Here is a 17,210-nt window from a genome sequence, read left to right as displayed (position 1 = left end):
GTACCCTCAGTCATTAAGCCCGTGCCCTTTCTTCCCTTTGGATCCTGCACAGCAATCACTCTATCTGCATCCTCATCCCCCTCCTCTTTCTGTCCTGTCACGGTTCATCCTGACGCGGCAGAGACAGCAGCAGCAGAGGCTGTTCCACCCAGCAGTGCTCCTGCTCCAGGTTCAGACTGTCACACCCTGCAGGTGCTCCTGCTCCTGGCTCGGTGTGCCCCCTCGGGAAAGCCTCCACCAACTTCTCCCGTTGGCTCGATGTGAATGCCCCTTCACACACAGCTCTGAATCCCACCCTGGCTGTCCCAAATTCCCTCGACATAGGTTTGCCTGTTGTTTCAGAGGAGAAATCTGATGCCTATTGCTCTGTGATTGAAAGCTTTCACAGGAGTGCAACACAAACTCTTAGTGCTCTTTGCTTCATCTTGTCAACGTCACTACTGCAATTCTCTTCACGCAGACAAAAACACCATCACAAGATATTTTTCTTTCTTTTTTATTTGTTTGTTTGAAGACGTCTTGTTACATGATTTCTCAGTATCAAAAAAAAAAAAAAAAAAAAAGCTTTTAAAACTGCTTCATTCCTTAGTTTTGGGAAAATATGTTTTGCCCTGAAAGACGAAGTTGTATAAACCAAAGATGAGACAGCAGTGCTGGCTGGAGGATAGGCACCCAGCTGTACTTCTTTATTCCATTTGCATATGATATGGGAGTAGACAATAATTCTCTCTAATGTACTGCATTTGCAATTCCAAAAGATTTGCTGAAAACAGCCTCCAAGTAATTCTTGGTCTGTAATACATCTAGTTTCTGTAGTGTTAGACAATACTAAAACTATCAGTAACCATCATCAGTTTTAAAAATTCTGCATAGAGTTTCCAATAGTAACTATATTTATATTAGCCATAAAACACACACTTTAGACTATAGCCCCATTCAGTATTTTATCATGGATATTGGCTACGTGTGACACAGAATATGCTAACCAGAAAAATAGATCAATTTAAAATTAAGCTGACCCGTATTTTCTACCTCTGCAGATGGGAACTTTCCTTACATTAGTGTTTGGCACAATGAGCACAGTACAGCTGTGCCAGGTACACAAACTTGCAAGCATAATGAATGATTTTAGAAAGTCAGGTTCCTGCTGACCTCATGCTTGATGGGAGAGTGGGGGAACCTCAGGGACTAGAAGCTGCTTGGGGCTGAAATCCCACCTCAGGCAGGAAATATCTTCATGAAGGTGACAACGATGCCATCAGCATGCATAGGCAGAGCTGCTCTGTGCTCTTCACATACCACTGGAACGTACTTCCTCTCCAGCTCAGGGGTTTAGCCATATTGGAACACCCTGAAGTGCTCTTTAGGGTGGGTGTCTCTGTGGCCCAACCCCAACTCCCTCATCTTCCTGATCATTCAACATCCTTGGCCCTCCAGGCAGTCTGCTTTGGTACAGGCAGGGAACAGTTTCTTCAGACCCTATCAACACTCTGCGTCTCAGCCAGATCGCTTGGTGGTGACCCAGAGGGCTGGAATTGGGGCTGTCTCAGCCCCAGAGCCGACCAAGAGCTTCACTTCAGCCCTTCAGCCGCCTGGAGCCACCAATTCAAGGAGTGCCATTCAAGGGAGAGCAGCCAGAAAGACTGCTGCACTTCCCTGTGGTCCTGCACAGCCCAAAGAAATCTGCTAAGTGATCATACCAAAGTTAAGTTAATGTTGATATAATTAAAACAACACCTGCCAGCAAGGACATGCAGTGATAGGACGTAGGACAATGGCTTCAAACTGAAAGAGAGTAGGTTTAGGTTGGGTATCAGGAAGAAATCCTATTCTGTGAGAGTGGTGAGGCACAGGTGGCCCAGGGAAGCTGTGGCTGCCCCATCCCTGGAAGTGTTCAATGCCAGGATGGATGGGGCTCTGAGAAAGCTGATCTAGTGGAAGGTGTCCCTGCCCACAGCAGGGGGGTGGAATTAAATGAACTTTAAGGTCTCTTCCAACCCCAACATTTCTATGATTCTATGATTTGCTTGCTGGAAAAGTACAAATATTTAGAAGGGCTTAGGGCCTTCTAGGTTCTCGGTAAAGACTCCCCAGCTGTCTGCAGCCACATCCTCTGCCTAAGAGATGAGTAATGTAATCTTGCAGAAAGGAAATGCAGCGTTTACTCAGAACAAAACCAATGCAGGACGCAGTAGTTGTCAAAGGTCCCAGGGTCCCCAATGGCTGGTCATGGGCTTTCTCAGCCTGCTTTACACCAGAGGATGAGAGGGGAGCATTGTATGTGCTCAGGGTGGTGAAGTGTAGGCAGGGTTTCACTGCACCCAGGCATGGAGCAGAAGGAACAAGCAATATCCATATGCTAATCCAAGCTTCTGCAATGACACATCACGGAATTCTGCTTCCACCTCAGGCAGAAATGGGTGACGCTGCCCTTCTTGCCCACTTCTGGTACCGGTTCTGTGTGTTTACCTACGGAAATCTGTGGGGCATCTCTCTCCTTCTCACCTGATGGTAATAATACCTACAGTTTGGATCTTACAGCACCACGAGAATTTGCTGGAAATGGTTTTAAATATATCTATCTGTGACAGTGCCTTCTACAGCTGAGTCACACATGAACCTCGTTTGCTTGTTTTGAAATGAGGTGCAATAATTCATGAAAGGTGACATGAGCTTACCATGTACATGCCTAAAATCTAGAGCTTTGTTTTCAACTACACAGAGATTTCTATCAGAAGTTCACACAACCACTGCTTGCATCTCTCTTCAGTACAAATGCTTCATCTGCTGTTGTAAGCTGACCATTATCAGCTTTGTCTATCTGCCCTCAGACTCACCAGCTTCTACTCCATTGTTCCTGTAGAGCTGAGGGTAACAGGGAGGGCTGGTCCTGCAGCTCCACACAAACTGCTGCCTCAGCTCCCATGCTGGGCTCTGAAGGAGCACCCCAAGGGCTACATACACAACCCTTGGGACATCAGGCAGAGCAGCCTGTGGTAGAGGTTGAAAAACAGAGCACTGTTTCATTACTGGGATGTGGGAGCTTTTCTGACATGAGAATTTTGTGGGGATGAGTTCATCCTGAATGCTAAAAGAAATCTACAGGGATCATTCCCCTTTCTCTGCTCACCATTCTACAACACATTTCTTGCTTGCTTTTGCTTTCACTTTGATCTTAAGTCAATTAAGTTCATTCTCTGCTCTCCTTTTATGTTCATAAACTAAATGAATTACATGATGAAAAGATTACATATTGCTTTTCATGTCAGTTGTTGCTTAGCACATGCCACAAGCAAACTCCTCTCTTCCCACCATGAAGGATTGACACAGATACAAATCTAAACCTCCATTCTGTATAGTGCTATAAACCACTGGTGGGCGGATATCACATCCCAAAACACCCACATTTCCCACAAAGCATAGCTCCCCTTGTCCTGCCAGCACTTGATTAGCAGAGGGGTGGAAGCTGCACTACTCCCAGCCTTCCCCAGTCAGGACCAGTGGCCGGAGAGGACAGTGACTGGCAGTTCCCATCACCTGGAAAGCACCAGCTCCCCAGAGGAGGCCAGAGGCACCCTGACACCAAGGACTCTCTCAGCAACCCAGAGAGGGCAGGGCTGGCATGGCACAGCCTCACTAAAGCCACCAGAAGCCCCACGGAGGCAGCCCAGGCACGTCTGATTCTGGTCAGATTCCTGACAGCACCATGCCCATCCGTACCCCGTTCCTCTGTCAGACCCAGGCCAGGAAGTGTCCCTGCTGTTTCCTGGGAGATGCAGCACCACAGGCTGGAAAACACCTGCAAATTCAGGCAGATGGCTCCTCGGAGTGCTGGGTTTACAGGCTGCAGGATGGGATCACCCATGCCCAGGGACAAGTTATATGCCACTCTCCTACAGCCTCTCCTGGGCTGACTTCAGATGAATGTCCTCATGATCTCTCTGCCCTTGACCACCCAAGTCAGCTCTAGCCAGCAGTAACTTGTTATCACCTTGCTTTTATTTGTCTGTGTATAAATTTGAAAACAAGCCTGTACTTCCTGTAAAAACCAGAAAGAGACAATTATTAAATAACAAAACTTAAACATTTCTGAAACAAGGTAGAAAACAGATCTTTTTATTTGGAATAAAATGAATCACAGGGAAAAAGGAAAAAGAAAAAAAAAAAACACCAAAAAAGGACAATAGCTGGGCATGAACACAGAGTTAAAGGAAGAGCACAGGCTGCATCACTTCTCTCCTGACCTCACAGTAACAGAAACTTTTGCCCCGTTGCTGAACGGCACTTTCAGCTGTAAAGACGAGAAAATCAGCCATGGTTCAATCTGTCTCACAAAGACCTCTCGCATCTCAGACTCCCATCTCAACGGGAAAAATCCTTCCAGGACTGGGATTACAACAATGGTGGTGTTCACTGCTGCTGGGCACCCGCAGCCCTCCCAGGGCTGGCAGCAGGAAGGCAGCACTAGGACAAGCTGGAGCCGGGATGCACCAGCCCAGCAGGACAAGGCTGGCAGCTCTCTCAGCCTCAGCACTGAAACACTGCCACCTTCCCCAGTGCAGCTCAGAGCACTGTTCAGCCTTTGAAGCATCTGCTGGAGTCGACTGTCCCCTCCTGCCCCTGCCAGAAAGTGCAAAAGTGAAGCAAAGCTGGCTGTCCCCCTTTTGGTGACACTGGCCCGGTGACACAGTTCACCCAGCATCGTTGCTTCTGTGCTGCCACCCCGAGAGCTCTGTGTCACGCTCTTGTCATTCAACTCACAGCCTCTGAGGAATGTTTATACTGAAAGGAGTTAGAACAGCACCGTAAGGAAAAGAATTATCACCTCCCTCTCACCGTGGAAAATCTGATTCCTATGGCAGCCTTTAAGAGCAGAGGCAGGCTGAATCACCACCAACACAGCACGGGACAAGGAAACAAGGAGAACAATCACCTATGGCTGGGTGTCACTGATGCAGAGCCTTGGCAAGTACACAGAGATGAAGGACTCCCAGGTAAGCGTGCAGCCTTCCCGCCAGCTCCCTCGCCTGGGAGAGAAGCCTTGGGTTTAGTTCGGATTCTGCTGGGGTGCTCGCAGCCCTCCTTGGATGGCATTCACCAGGCATGTCTTAAATCCATTTCCAAGGGATTCACACTGTCAGCACAATATAAAATAGGGATGAAATGGCAAGGGAGGAGAGGAACGCAGTACATACCTTCCCATCCTTTTTGGTCCCAATCTGTACCATCTCTGCTTTTACTCTACCATGCCTTTCTAGCCCAGCAGGCTAATTTAACACCGACAACCAATTTAACACCTCACCCTGACTGCTAAAATTGTCTTATACAGTAAATACCTTGCTCTGGCAGCACATCCTGCAGCACTCCCTGCAGCCCCTGGCAGCTTTGCTGGGACCCAGCTACCTGCTGCATGAGAGAGTCCCTGCCCTCTCCTCACCACATCCTTCTTCCCTGCAGGTCTACCCCCGCTGCTCCACAGGCACTCCTCCCCTGAGCAGAACAGCACATGCGTAGCAGCAAGACTTACCTAAGAGATTCTATAAATTGCTGCTGTCTGTGCAAATAGCACAGTGCCGAACAAGCCCACATGCACAGGCAGATGGCCAGCTTCATCAGCTTGCAGTAGCTAAACCATTACACTAAAGGCACTAATGCTTGCACTGATAAACAATCTCAGCATTAAATCAAGGTTTCTGCCAAAATTGCAGCCCCAAGCCCCAGGCCCCCTCCTGCTGCAGGCAAGCAAGCGAGTGCCAGCGCTGGCTTAGCTCAGGGGCAGCCCAAGCAGTTGGGTTCTGGTGAAAGGTCACCTGTACCCTCTGTCATTTGGGGCACCAAGAGGTGAGCAAAGCCAGAATCACCCCAGGTCTACACACAGCATCTGCAAGTCAAATTTCAAGCCGCCACCACTGCTCCTGCTCCAGGCAGCAAGAGGTGAGGGCCAAATCACAGAGCTCAGAGGAGTGACTCAGATAAGCACCGGGCACGGCAGATACCGAGCTGAGACCTCCTTTGAGCTTCCTTGGTAGGGCCTGCGAAAAGATGCCCTGAAGTCTCCCGAGAAGAGGCTTTCTCAGGAAATCTCTGGCAGGTCCTTGGTTTCTGCCTTGGGACTGGCAGGCCACCTCAACCTGCCTGTAGTGCCTGCCCCTGGCTGGCAAAGACACGGCAAGGCATGGGGTGGGCAGGGAGCAGGAGGAACCGCCCGTCTCATTCCAGGCTGTCCCTTGGGGCTCCTTAGTTTAGCTGCAGCTCTGTTATCAGGCGAAGCATCAAAGAGCTGCCCGGTTTTATTTGTTAGTGAACCTGCCAGGCCACGGCAGTGCAGCCTTGCAGCCACACGTGTGCTTTTCTCTATATTTTCTTTTTTCTTTTTAAATGAGGTTAGAAGGTCTGACACTTAACATCTTTTCCCTGCTAACATTTTCCAGACACAGTGAGACTATGGGATGCAAAGGACAAGTGTCACAGGCTTCAGGGTGGAACAGCAAGCATGTCAGATCAGTCATCAGTTGGATCCGGGAAACAGTCTGAGGCATCTTCCTGGCTTTCCATATCAACTATGACCTCAGGATCCGGCATTTCCTCAGCTTCTATCTGCACTGGTAAGTTTTCTTCTGCCAGTGGCTGGGGCTCAACACCTTGACCAATCTGGGCAGCATCTGGAAAAGGGAGAAATGGTTCATGAGTGCCCACACTATGGCTCACCCTCATAGAAATTCTTCCCCTGGTACCTAATGCTGCAGGGTGCCTGATCCACTCAGACCCCTCACCAGGCATCTGCAAGTCAAATTTCAATGTTCTTTGTAACTAATCATTTACTGAGCTATCCGTCATGCCTTAAGGCACTTCGGTATTGAAGATGTCTGGCCTCTTAATACCAAAGTACTTTAGTACTGCTAGTACCAAACCTTTAGTACCAAAATATTAAAGCCAAATCTATTCTCTTACATCTGAATAATTAAAGCTGGCTAAGAGCATACATTTAGTATGTTCTCACCTACTTTCCACGCGTACCTCTGCTTTTTACTTAATTGTAAAAAATTTAAATATGGGCTACTTTTTTAGTCAAACTTCTAATGTGTGAATTTTTCATTAAAAGCTCTACACTTGAAGTATATTAATATTAAACAATGACCTGAAAGACTTTTTTTTTTCCCCCTCTTTCTTGCTCTATCTTCATGAGTAGCATTTAATATTTTAAAAGCAGAGCAAAGAGCATCCAAGGTTACACACAGAGCGCAGCCAAGCTACAAGAGGCTGTGCACAGTACAGTGAAGGACACCAGAAATGGAGACAGCAGTGCTGAGACCAGGCTATGACCTCTGTAACGCTGCTCCAGTTCATGACATCTCTGCTAAACCTACTTCAGCTGATGATGGTGCATTACTAGGCAAGGCGTTGCCAGCATTTTTATTTGGGTAACAAAACTGAGGGAAAGATAATGCAAAAAATGGAGTATTAATATCAAGCACTTACAGAACAGGAGATATCTGAAGGGTTTTTATCACTGCACTCTCTTGACCATATTGTGCTAAAGCTGTGGGGGTTTATGCTCAATTTCTTTGAAGAATTTAAAATGTGACCATATTCCCACTTCAGCCTCAATTTAAGAAAATACACAAGCCTCTGGCTTTGATGGGATTTAGCTCTGTTTACAGCTCAGCATATTGGTTCATGCTGTCCTGAAGATTACTGCTTACAAAAACAACGCCGATTTTTATAAAACGTTACTGATGAGAAGGGGAGAGGGCTGAGAAAATTGCAGGAAAACTGCTTGGGGGAGTTTGGGGGGGTTGCTGGTTTTGAGGTATGTGTTTTAACACGGGAGATAGTGGAACAGGCAGTCTGCAGCCTGCTGGCAGCACCCTCTGTGGGATGCTTGTGGGATGGCTGCCCCTACCTCTCATGGCATGAGTAAGGTACTGAAAAATGCCCTGCTGCAGCTCCTGGACAAGCTGCAGCACCTTCCCTGTGCTGGCATGTCCCAGGCCCCTCTCTACTGTCACCTCCACCCCCACCAGCCGCACACAAACACTGTGTCCCTCCTAAATAAGGTATCTGTCTGACTTCACACCAGTCACTGGACTCACCAGGCTTCGGAGGATGGTCAGTTTGGGCAGCTTGAGCCTCGACACGGTCTCCATTGGGGGGACTTTTCATGCCTTCGCTGGACACCACTGACATTGTTAATCCATCATCCTTCTCCTCCTCTGTAAAACCAAAGCCAGAGACTTGAAGGAAGAGGCCTCCCACGCCCCCAGCCTCGGCAGGTCTGCTGTGAGGCCAGACCCCCAACACGTGTCTGCGTCCCCTCCTCATGTGGCACTGGCTCCACTCCCAGAGCGGACAGATGCCGAGAATGGAGGGCCACTGCCAACCTGACAGAGACCAGCCTGGCCATGCTGGCAGGATCACAGCTTGAGGTGGCACGGGCAGATTGCACTCAGGGACTGGTGCTGACTGCCATCAGAAACCTTCAGGTCATTTCGGGATCACACCTGAATGAGGTTCAATGTTATTGCCCATAGGAAAAGTTTTGTTGTGTTTTTTTTTCTGGCCAGGAGCACATGGTGACAAGTATGAGGTGAGTAAAGGAAAAGTGGGATTTAATTCAAGACCCTGCTAGCCGTAAGAGCTGCCTACCAGCAAGCAGACTTCTGCTCTACCAGGTCAAGGGAGGACAGGCTGGAGGACAAGCAGCCACCCAGCTGACCCCAGTTTACTCTAAAGCCATGTCAACCCCAGCCTGCACAAACACTGTCCTCTCCAATACTCATCCCCAGGGGGTCACAGCATTCCCCACTCACCTGAAGGCACTGGGATGAATTTGTGTCTCCTCTTCATGCAGCAACATACGGCTGCAGGCAAAGCCACCACCAGGATAAGCACACCGGCTGCACACCCTGCCAGGATGTAAATGAACCCCGGGTACCGCAGCAGGTCTGCGAGAAGGACACAGCATTGTCAGGTACCGTGGTGGACAAGCTCCTTTCTCCCAGTGGGAGAAACCCTACAGCCAGATTAGAGCATGTGGACGTCACTGTTGCTTTGGTTTGGATCACGGGAGCTGATACTGTGAGTGGTGGCACTTTGTGATTTTTATCACTTTGTTTAATTATAGCATGGAATTTTTCATTAGGAGAAGAGGCCTGTGTGCCTAAGCTGTGCGCATTCGCTTCTGCCTGCTCTGACCACTGGCATCTACGGCAATTTGTAAGTTTTAACCAAATTTAGCAGGGAGGGTGGTGGTTTGAAAGATACTACATTTCAACAAGTTGTACGAAAACGGGCAGCTGAGGAGGGAGACCTAAGGAAGCTGAAGGAAAAGCTGCAGAGTCTATCCTCAGAGCTGGTATCAGAGACTCCGCTTATGAGTATCAGAGACCGCATAATGAGTGCACCAACCCCAGAGCAAGTCTCATCAGAGCCTGCACTGCCTCAGGCACCAAAGACTGGCCACTCGAGCCAGAGCTGTAGGAAAAAAATCCTTCCCCGACTCCACTGCTGCTCAGGGAAGGATTCTGCTCTGTTCCCCTGCCCAGCCAGGAGTGTGCGGAACACGCAGCAGGAGTGAGGGCTGCAGATGGCTGAGCAGAAGGGCAGCACAAGTCAGTGGTAATTATTACCCAGCTCAGCAGCCCTTGCTCAGGGTTGCTCTGACAGAGCAGACCTACACGTTCGCTGCTGCTGAGCAGGCAGCTGGTAGAGGGCATCACAGACATGCACAAGGGAGACCCATCCAGGCTTGCTCCTTCACTGAGACAATTTGCTCCAACCTAGGGTAGCCACTAGGAAAACTCTCCTTCCCATATGCAAAAAACCCCATGCAGCTCCACTTTAACGAGAATATAAATTCCTTGAAACTCCTTAGGTAAGCCTGTGCCATCCCTTTCTGAATAATTTAACTCCTTTTCAGCAGCACACACGCCTGCACAGCACAGCACTGCACTGCAGCAACCAACAGGCTCATTTGGAGCTTATTTTCAAGCTCTCAAAAGCACTAATTGCTCCGTGTCTCCAGAGACTAGGAAGAATTTTAAGTGTTCCAGGATATACTACACACCATCATACTCTACCTACTCACCGGGATGGTAAAAACAACTGCACATAGGTGCTCATGGTATTTCCAGAGTGCTTCTTCCAGTCTTTTTAAGAAGAGTTACCAAGTTCCAAAAAATCCATATTCAAAATTAAAAATTTTCAGCAACTCTGAAATAATTTACTGAATGATTTTAGTTGATGTAAGCGTAGAGAATGTTGTCAAAAGTATAAGTGGGAAATTTTTTCCTGCATCTGTTTCCTAAAAATTTGCTGCTTGTTAATAAGGTCTTTTTGAGATAAAATACTGTGTTAAAAATAAGCAATGAACAAGTGATTAATCAATAAAAGTCTTTTATATATGTTGACTCCTTAACTTCTGAATTCTTTGTGTTCAGAGCCCTTTGTTGCCTGGGACGTTTACGGCATTTCTGCCAAATTGCTTTTTGGTAACAATTACTCAAAATTAATTTCATCAGCCAACAGGTTGCCCAAATGGACGTTTTTACACTGATCTTATACCTACAGCGGAAAAACTAAATTCAGCCCTTTGCCTGGAGCAAATAATATCCCACAAAAATAATTAGTTAGCCTCCAATTAAATTAAATGAACCCATTTCCCTCTTCAATTCATTTTACTGGTATTCAGAATTGCTTTAATTCACTTTTTAGAAATGTGGTTGCATTTGGTGACTAAAAAGTGGAATTGCTGCCGCTTTCCTTCCAAATACGCATCCATGTGTGTGTCCATCCCAACAGAGCTATCACTAAATTCCCTCGTGAGCTTTCCAAGAGGAAACAGGGACTGGGCAGCCACCTAGGATCAACCATGGAATCTGTCAGCACTTTTGTGATTTATCACAGGGCTTGACTGAACAGCTCACGAATGTTCACATCCTCGCTCCCCAGTGCCTCAGCCAGCTTGGGTCTGACTGCACTGAACAGCCTCCAACCAATTTAACTGGGCAAAATTCAGATCACTGCTCCACAGCCACAAATGCCAAATTTGCACAGATTGGCCAGTGGTGCCAACAGGACCAGGCACGGACAGCCCACAGCATTTCTGCTGAATGCCTCCACACAGGACACAGGGTTTAGGTCAGGAAGTTTGCTTTCACACCAGCTGCATGCCAGCCACAGAAAAACAGACAGTATCTGCCATGGAGCTGGAGTGTTTCTAAAATGCTAGAGTACAGTTTCTTTAGTGGCAAAGATGATTAAATTAATTACAGCTAAATTTGTCAAAAACCTTATGGTTAAGTTATGTCTGTAGCTTTGATGTAGCTTTGATAACCATCTTTGCTGCCAGAGAGTAGAACAACCTTCACTACTGGAGGTGCAAATCAAATTATACCCAAGGATCCAGATTTTCTGTCTCATTAAACTCTGGCCTCATTCAAGAAGAATACTCAGCATTTATGAATAGTTTGCAAATGGATAAAGTCTCAGCCTTCTCGCAGAGTTACATGCCTGAGCAAGAATATGGAGGGGAAGAAACCCCTACATTCTATCAGTAAATGACTTGTGTCTTTACCCACTCCTGATGGTATGGGGCTGATGGAGAGACATTTGTATGAATCAGCAAATCTTTCATGCTTCAGGCCTACATAAGGGGAGAAGAGACAAGTCAAAACACCTCAGCTGAGTCCAGCAGCAACAGGGCTGAACTAGGGGAAGGGGTTTTATGGGGATGCACAGAAACTGGAAAGCATCTGGGTCATGGATGCTTTTCAGAGTAGGAAGCAGCTTGTGTTTCTAAAGCAGCATAGAGGATTGGTGCACAGAAGGGTGCAAATCTCCATCACCAAAAAGTGGGAAAAGAGACAGATGGAGATCCATCCTTGCTGCAGAGCTGGGTAAAAGAACTTTCTCAACAAACTTATCCCATCTGTGGTTGCAGGCTGTGTCAGTCCAAGGCACAAGAGGGAGAAGGAAACCAAGGGGTCACTTTCTAAAGGCAGGATTTGGTAAATATAGAAGGCAGATGCCAGAGAAGAGTTTGGTATTTTGAGGACACCAACAACTCGGTTTGCTGCTGCAAGAGACCAAAAGGAAGATTTTCTGGGGACGCTGTTACTCACCGTAGCTGCAAGACAGTGTAATGGGCCTGGTCCTTGTGACATGGCTCCCCTTCAAAACTTCACATACAAACTTCCCAGGCTCAGTTTTGTCCAGGTGAACCATTTTCCCAGCATTCTTAATGCAAGCCCCCTCGGCATTCAGGTGGGTGCCATTCAGCAGCCACCGAAAGACCATGTTCTCGTTGCTGGCCACGTTGCAGGACAACTCTGCAGTCCCATCAGGGAAGCACTGGATACCAATGGTCAACTCTGGTCACACACAGCATGGGGCAATGGGAACAGGGAGGAAAGAGAGAGGTGAGGAGAAGACTCAGCAGTGAACATGAGCTGGACAGAAGCATCCCTTACCAGCAGTCTCAGTACCACCACATTTACTGTATAAAGGGAGCAGAAAAACAAGTAACCAGACTCTTGAGTGCCTGCACTCTGCCCTGAAATGCTTACCACTGCCCACTCTGCTAGTGACTCTTGGTCCCTGTTTTGGGGATGCCACCAAAATGTGGCATCTCTTCGTTTTCCTTACTGACACTGAAAAAAACCAAAAAATAGAAGTCCCTGGTCTGAGGGGATGGTAGAAACATCCAAATTATTTGCCAGCCAGAGCCCTCCTCTGTAATCAGCAGATAACAGAGTCTCAGCCCTCTCCTCCACCAGAGGTTTGTACTTTTGCTGTCCCTCTGCCCCTTCTCCCATTTTAGAGAGGAGCTGGTGCAAACCATGGCCAACATGGCTACGAACACAAGACACCTGCAGTTAGATGGGGTACCCACACTAGGACATTTTAGAATGAATCAATGGATCATTGCTCTTACTACATTTCCCTGAACTTCTTTCTTTCAGTCTTCTACAATAGCAAACCTATTTCCTACATTTGCCAATACAAACTAGATAGAGAACTGGTATGGTTTTATGACAGCAGGAGTAACACTGAGAACATCCATCCATGGAAATAACTTTCCTCAGAAATCACTTTCTTATTCTAGGACATCATCATCAGTTACAATTCCCTGCCTCCAGGAATATGTTTGCTGTGGAAGTTTTTCCCTGGCTTAGGGGAGGCAACAGAACAGAAGGAGGAGGCAAAAGTTCCCAAAGCAAATCCACTGAAATGGAGGTAAAACCCAGGACACTTTTGCAGTCTTTGACTACTTCCAGTCTAAGCCCCTGTTCTTCATACCAAGGAGTCACATCTTTGACCTACTGTGCACAGCAGTTCCGCCTGTTTGCACCCAAAAGGCGTAAGGGATCATTTGTCTTCACTGAGAGCAGTTTGCTCAGACATTTTCATTACAGTTTCGTACACTTCAATTTATCTTAGAAGCCTGTGTAAGTGAAAGCCCTGCAAAAGGAGCGGTGATGATGAGGACCAGAGCAATGCTCTCTGTCTGCCCGGAGCACTATTCAGCAGGAGGACAAACCCTCCTAAGCCTTCTCCATATTAACCCAAGCAATGAGCTGGATCCTGTACAGAAGTGACTTTGTTTCTGTCTTTGCTGCCTGCAGATGGATGAGCGGGCACATCAAAGGGAGCAGGAATTCTGAGGCCATAGGGGACAGGAGGGAGACTGGCATCAATCCCAGAGGCACCTATAGCTCCTGCAAGCTCAAACAGTTTCTTAGGAAGAATATCAAGGCATCAGGCTTCCAACCAGGCTCCCAAGTTCAAAAGTTTTTTGTTGCTAAGGCCACTTACCAAATACTTCCAGTGCAAAACTTCTGGTGTTGTTCTGAAAAATAAATTCATATTTTCCTTCATCATCTTTCTCCACATTCCTCAGCACTAGGGAGCCGTTCTCCAAGTTCAGGCATCTAGTGGCAGAAGTGCCACACTTGGCCAACAAAGTATCACTTAGGACATTTGTAACGCATTTCTCATCCTCCTTGCTCATGCTGGAGAAGTTCTGCAGGCTTTGGATTCCCAAAGAAAAGACTGCTGAGTCGCCGCTGACCGCAGTGGTCCGGATGGCAGAGCCTGAAAGGAGAGCAAGCTTGTGTCCATCCATCCCCTCTCAGCTGCCTCCCAGGAAGGCAAATGCCCAGGCGAGACATAAGAGGGACAGACCCAACCCTAGTGACAGGTTGGATCCCCAGTGATTGAAAATCAGAGGAGTGGGATGCCTTCAATAAGGTCCAACTTCCCCCACCTCAGTAGCACAGGAACGGTGTGCACGCCATGCACACAGGGACACAAAAAGCTGAACAGCTGGTCTTTTCTCCCCATAAATTTAAGATGACCATCTACCACTCTACCAGCCCCTGTCAGAGATGAGAGACTGTGCAAAGAAAGGGCCTCAGGGCATCCATGCCATGGACCTGTTACAGAGGGTAGCAGAAACAACAGCTGCAGGTGCACAGCTGCTTTCACCCAAAGAGGAAGGTCACAGTTTTAACTTGAACAGGTCTCACAGTACCCTTGCACGTTTTTAAGTTGTTGTGTGTAAATCAGAGATGGGTAAATGGCAGGGCGACAGCAGCTTGGGGACTAACCCAAGGTCGCACCGAGTGTAGGGAGCTGGACCACATTGCTCTCCAGCCAGCACTCTGCGTACAAGGACCTTACATTCCCCGCTGGAAAGCTTCTGCAGACGCAGGACACTCAGAAAGTACAATATTGTTAGTTATCCTTCGTTTACTAGAAAAATAATCTGTCTTACTCTGGTCTGACTTCCCCTTTCATGCATTAGCAGCTACACTATTTGATGTCGCCCCAAATCTGGTAGCGTCCTTAAAAGATCTTGGAGCAAAATTAAGGTGTCTGCTCATCTAGGCAAATCTGTGCCAACCCCATAAAGAAAAATCCTACTTACCTTGAGTAACAGTTATTGTCATCAGCAAGCAGAGCAGAGTAAAAGGAGAGCCGAAATCCATTTTAAAGAGCTCCGTGCATCATATGCTGAGGAGACGATCTGGCTACTGAGCTGGGTGAATATAGTGTTCGGGAAATGATGTCAGAAGCAAGAGTGGAAAAAAAAGAAAAGAAACTCCATAGTGGACAGATTGAATGATGTTTCAAAATAGACCTGCGAGGTTTTGGGTGACTGAACTCAGGCTGAGCCAATGCAAGCCACAATGTGCGCTGCAAAGTCCCGCAGCTCAAAGGTAGCTGCAAGAGTGGGAACAGGGCTGAGAGGTGAGGGGAGGCAAAAATATCTCCTGATCAGCTCACCCCATTTTGGAAGATGCTAACGCCAAGAGCGGGCAAAGGAGAAGTACCTATTTCTTTCATCCTTTTCTAGTTTATCGAAGTGCAGCATCCCCACCCAGGGAGGAGAAATCAGTCCAATCAGATATAGCACTGCACATGAAAAGCAGCTGATTTTCTGAAATACTGGAAACCATCGCTCCTTGACATCTCACCAGCAGGAAGGAGGTGTGGGACAAGGCGCTCCTTCTGTTCCCAAAGGCTGTGTTGCCAGTGTGAACTTTGCCAGGCTCCTTTAGTGACTGAGTGATACCTGCCATGCAGGAAAGGCTCATACAGCCACCCAGGCAAAGAGTAAAACTTATGGGAAATTAATTTACATTGCAAAACTAAACTGAATGTAGCCTGAAAGCCACCCCAGCTCTGTTTGGAGTGCAAATCTCAGAGATGAGACTGAAAAGCCAATCCTGAAGAAACACTGTGAACCAGTTATCTGGAGGGCCCCATAAGGCAGATACTTGGCACTTTTTGAGATGGCTTAAAGCACACTGGGTGTTGCACTGTGCCGAGGTGAGTTACACAAACAACACAGCAGGAACTGTCTCTCTCACTGGAGGAAGTAAACTGCTATAGCATTACAGCCAACATCTGGATGATTTCAGATGCTTAGCAGATGTGCTGGGGAATAACTACAACAGCTGGGTTCAGGGTGCAGCTGGAACCTCATCCTTTTGTTTCTTTGGACACAGACATAGACACAGCCCCTTAAGGAAGCTCCATACAGTGGATTCACGTGTACACACACTTCTGACAAGTGGGTAAAACCCTTGCCTGCACCATTTTTCAACCAATCTGGCTATGCTTGATAAATTCCACATTTCAGCCACTGGTTTGGCCACTCTGACTTGTTATTAATGACAATTACATCTCACCTCCTGCTCCAAGTGTCCCAAACTTACAAGTTTAGTTCAAGGCTATCACAGCAATATGCTGTCTTTATCATATGTGCATAGGACAGGCCTAAACTGATCTAAGATGAGACAGAAATAGACTTCTCTGAGAAAAGCAGTGAAGTGAGTCTTCAGACACTCACAGCAGTGCAGAGGAAGGGAGAGAGAAAAAAGTATTTACAGTAAGAAACACTTTCATTTCCTTCTGCGCTGCTGAAATAACATGAAGAAAATCTCTCTCAAATACCACTGCAAGACTGGGGCTAACCATCTGCCTCGGATGTGCACATTCAACTGCATTTCACCTTCATGCTTGAAAGGCAAGCTGGTGGAGCTTAGGCTTGCAGTGCTGTGGTGGAGACACAAGACAGAACAGACAGCATGTGCCGGCTCGGTTCAAAACAGCACCCCAAAATGTCCAGAATCTCAGAAAAACAAGAAGCAAACTGGATCTGCATAAAGACTAATCCAGCACAAGTTCACCTTCTCTTCCAGCCAACGAGACCAGAGCCCATTTACACATTTGCAGTAAAAGCCAAGAAAGATACGGCCTTTCTGCTGCCGCTCTGCTGTTACAGAAGTGACTCTGCACGACTGTGACATTGCGGTGTCCTGTATTTCGTCTCCCTCTCAGCGACTCCAGGGCAAATGAGTACATTTATGACTTCAATATTCCCAACTGCAAGTGCCCCATACATCATGCAGTATATGAAGTCCCATTAGGCTTCTCCTGTCCCTCACATCCTCATGAGCTAAAAAAAGCCCCAAAAGGAATCACAGCCAGGATAAAGATCACAGCACACACACAATCTGTGTTGTCATCAATCGGCAGCCTCTTTTAAGAGCAACACTCTCAAATTTCACATATAATGAAACTGTTAGATGAGATCAGGCATTCATTTCTAGCATCGGCTAATGAGTGCTCACAACACCCTTGGCTAGGCAGAGAATTCAGTTCCCCTTTTTATATAGAGACAGAGAGTTTTGTGTGATTAC

General features: G+C 47.2%; 1 protein-coding gene across 1 annotated transcript; it reads right to left on the bottom strand.

Annotated features, from left to right (window-relative positions):
- Positions 1-6,104: 6,104 nt before the first annotated feature.
- On the bottom strand, positions 6,105-15,486 carry LOC125321906. The gene is made up of 6 exons (XM_048295327.1): positions 14,930-15,486; positions 13,816-14,094; positions 12,123-12,371; positions 8,811-8,945; positions 8,094-8,213; positions 6,105-6,662 (listed from the first exon to the last, which is right to left on the bottom strand). The coding sequence occupies exons 1-6, from the start codon at positions 14,988-14,990 to the stop codon at positions 6,502-6,504; spliced, it is 1,005 nt and encodes a 334-aa protein (XP_048151284.1). The 5' UTR covers positions 14,991-15,486; the 3' UTR covers positions 6,105-6,501.
- Between the last annotated feature and the right edge of the window lie 1,724 nt (positions 15,487-17,210).

This window comes from Corvus hawaiiensis, chromosome 2, assembly GCF_020740725.1.
Source record: "Corvus hawaiiensis isolate bCorHaw1 chromosome 2, bCorHaw1.pri.cur, whole genome shotgun sequence".
Classification (NCBI taxonomy): domain Eukaryota; kingdom Metazoa; phylum Chordata; class Aves; order Passeriformes; family Corvidae; genus Corvus; species Corvus hawaiiensis.
The sequence above is the reverse complement of the archived record's forward strand: the minus strand, read 5'-3'. Positions and strand labels throughout refer to the sequence as shown.

Excerpts from the sequence above, each read along its gene's own strand:
- LOC125321906 (XM_048295327.1), bottom strand. The coding sequence starts at position 14,990 with ATGGATTTCGGCTCTCCTTTTACTCTGCTCTGCTTGCTGATGACAATA. Across the intron at positions 12,372-13,815 it reads TTTTGCACTGGAAGTATTTG|AGTTGACCATTGGTATCCAG; the intron begins GTAAGTGGCCTT and ends GTGTGTGACCAG. Across the intron at positions 6,663-8,093 it reads TGACCATCCTCCGAAGCCTG|ATGCTGCCCAGATTGGTCAA; the intron begins GTGAGTCCAGTG and ends TCCCTTTTCCAG.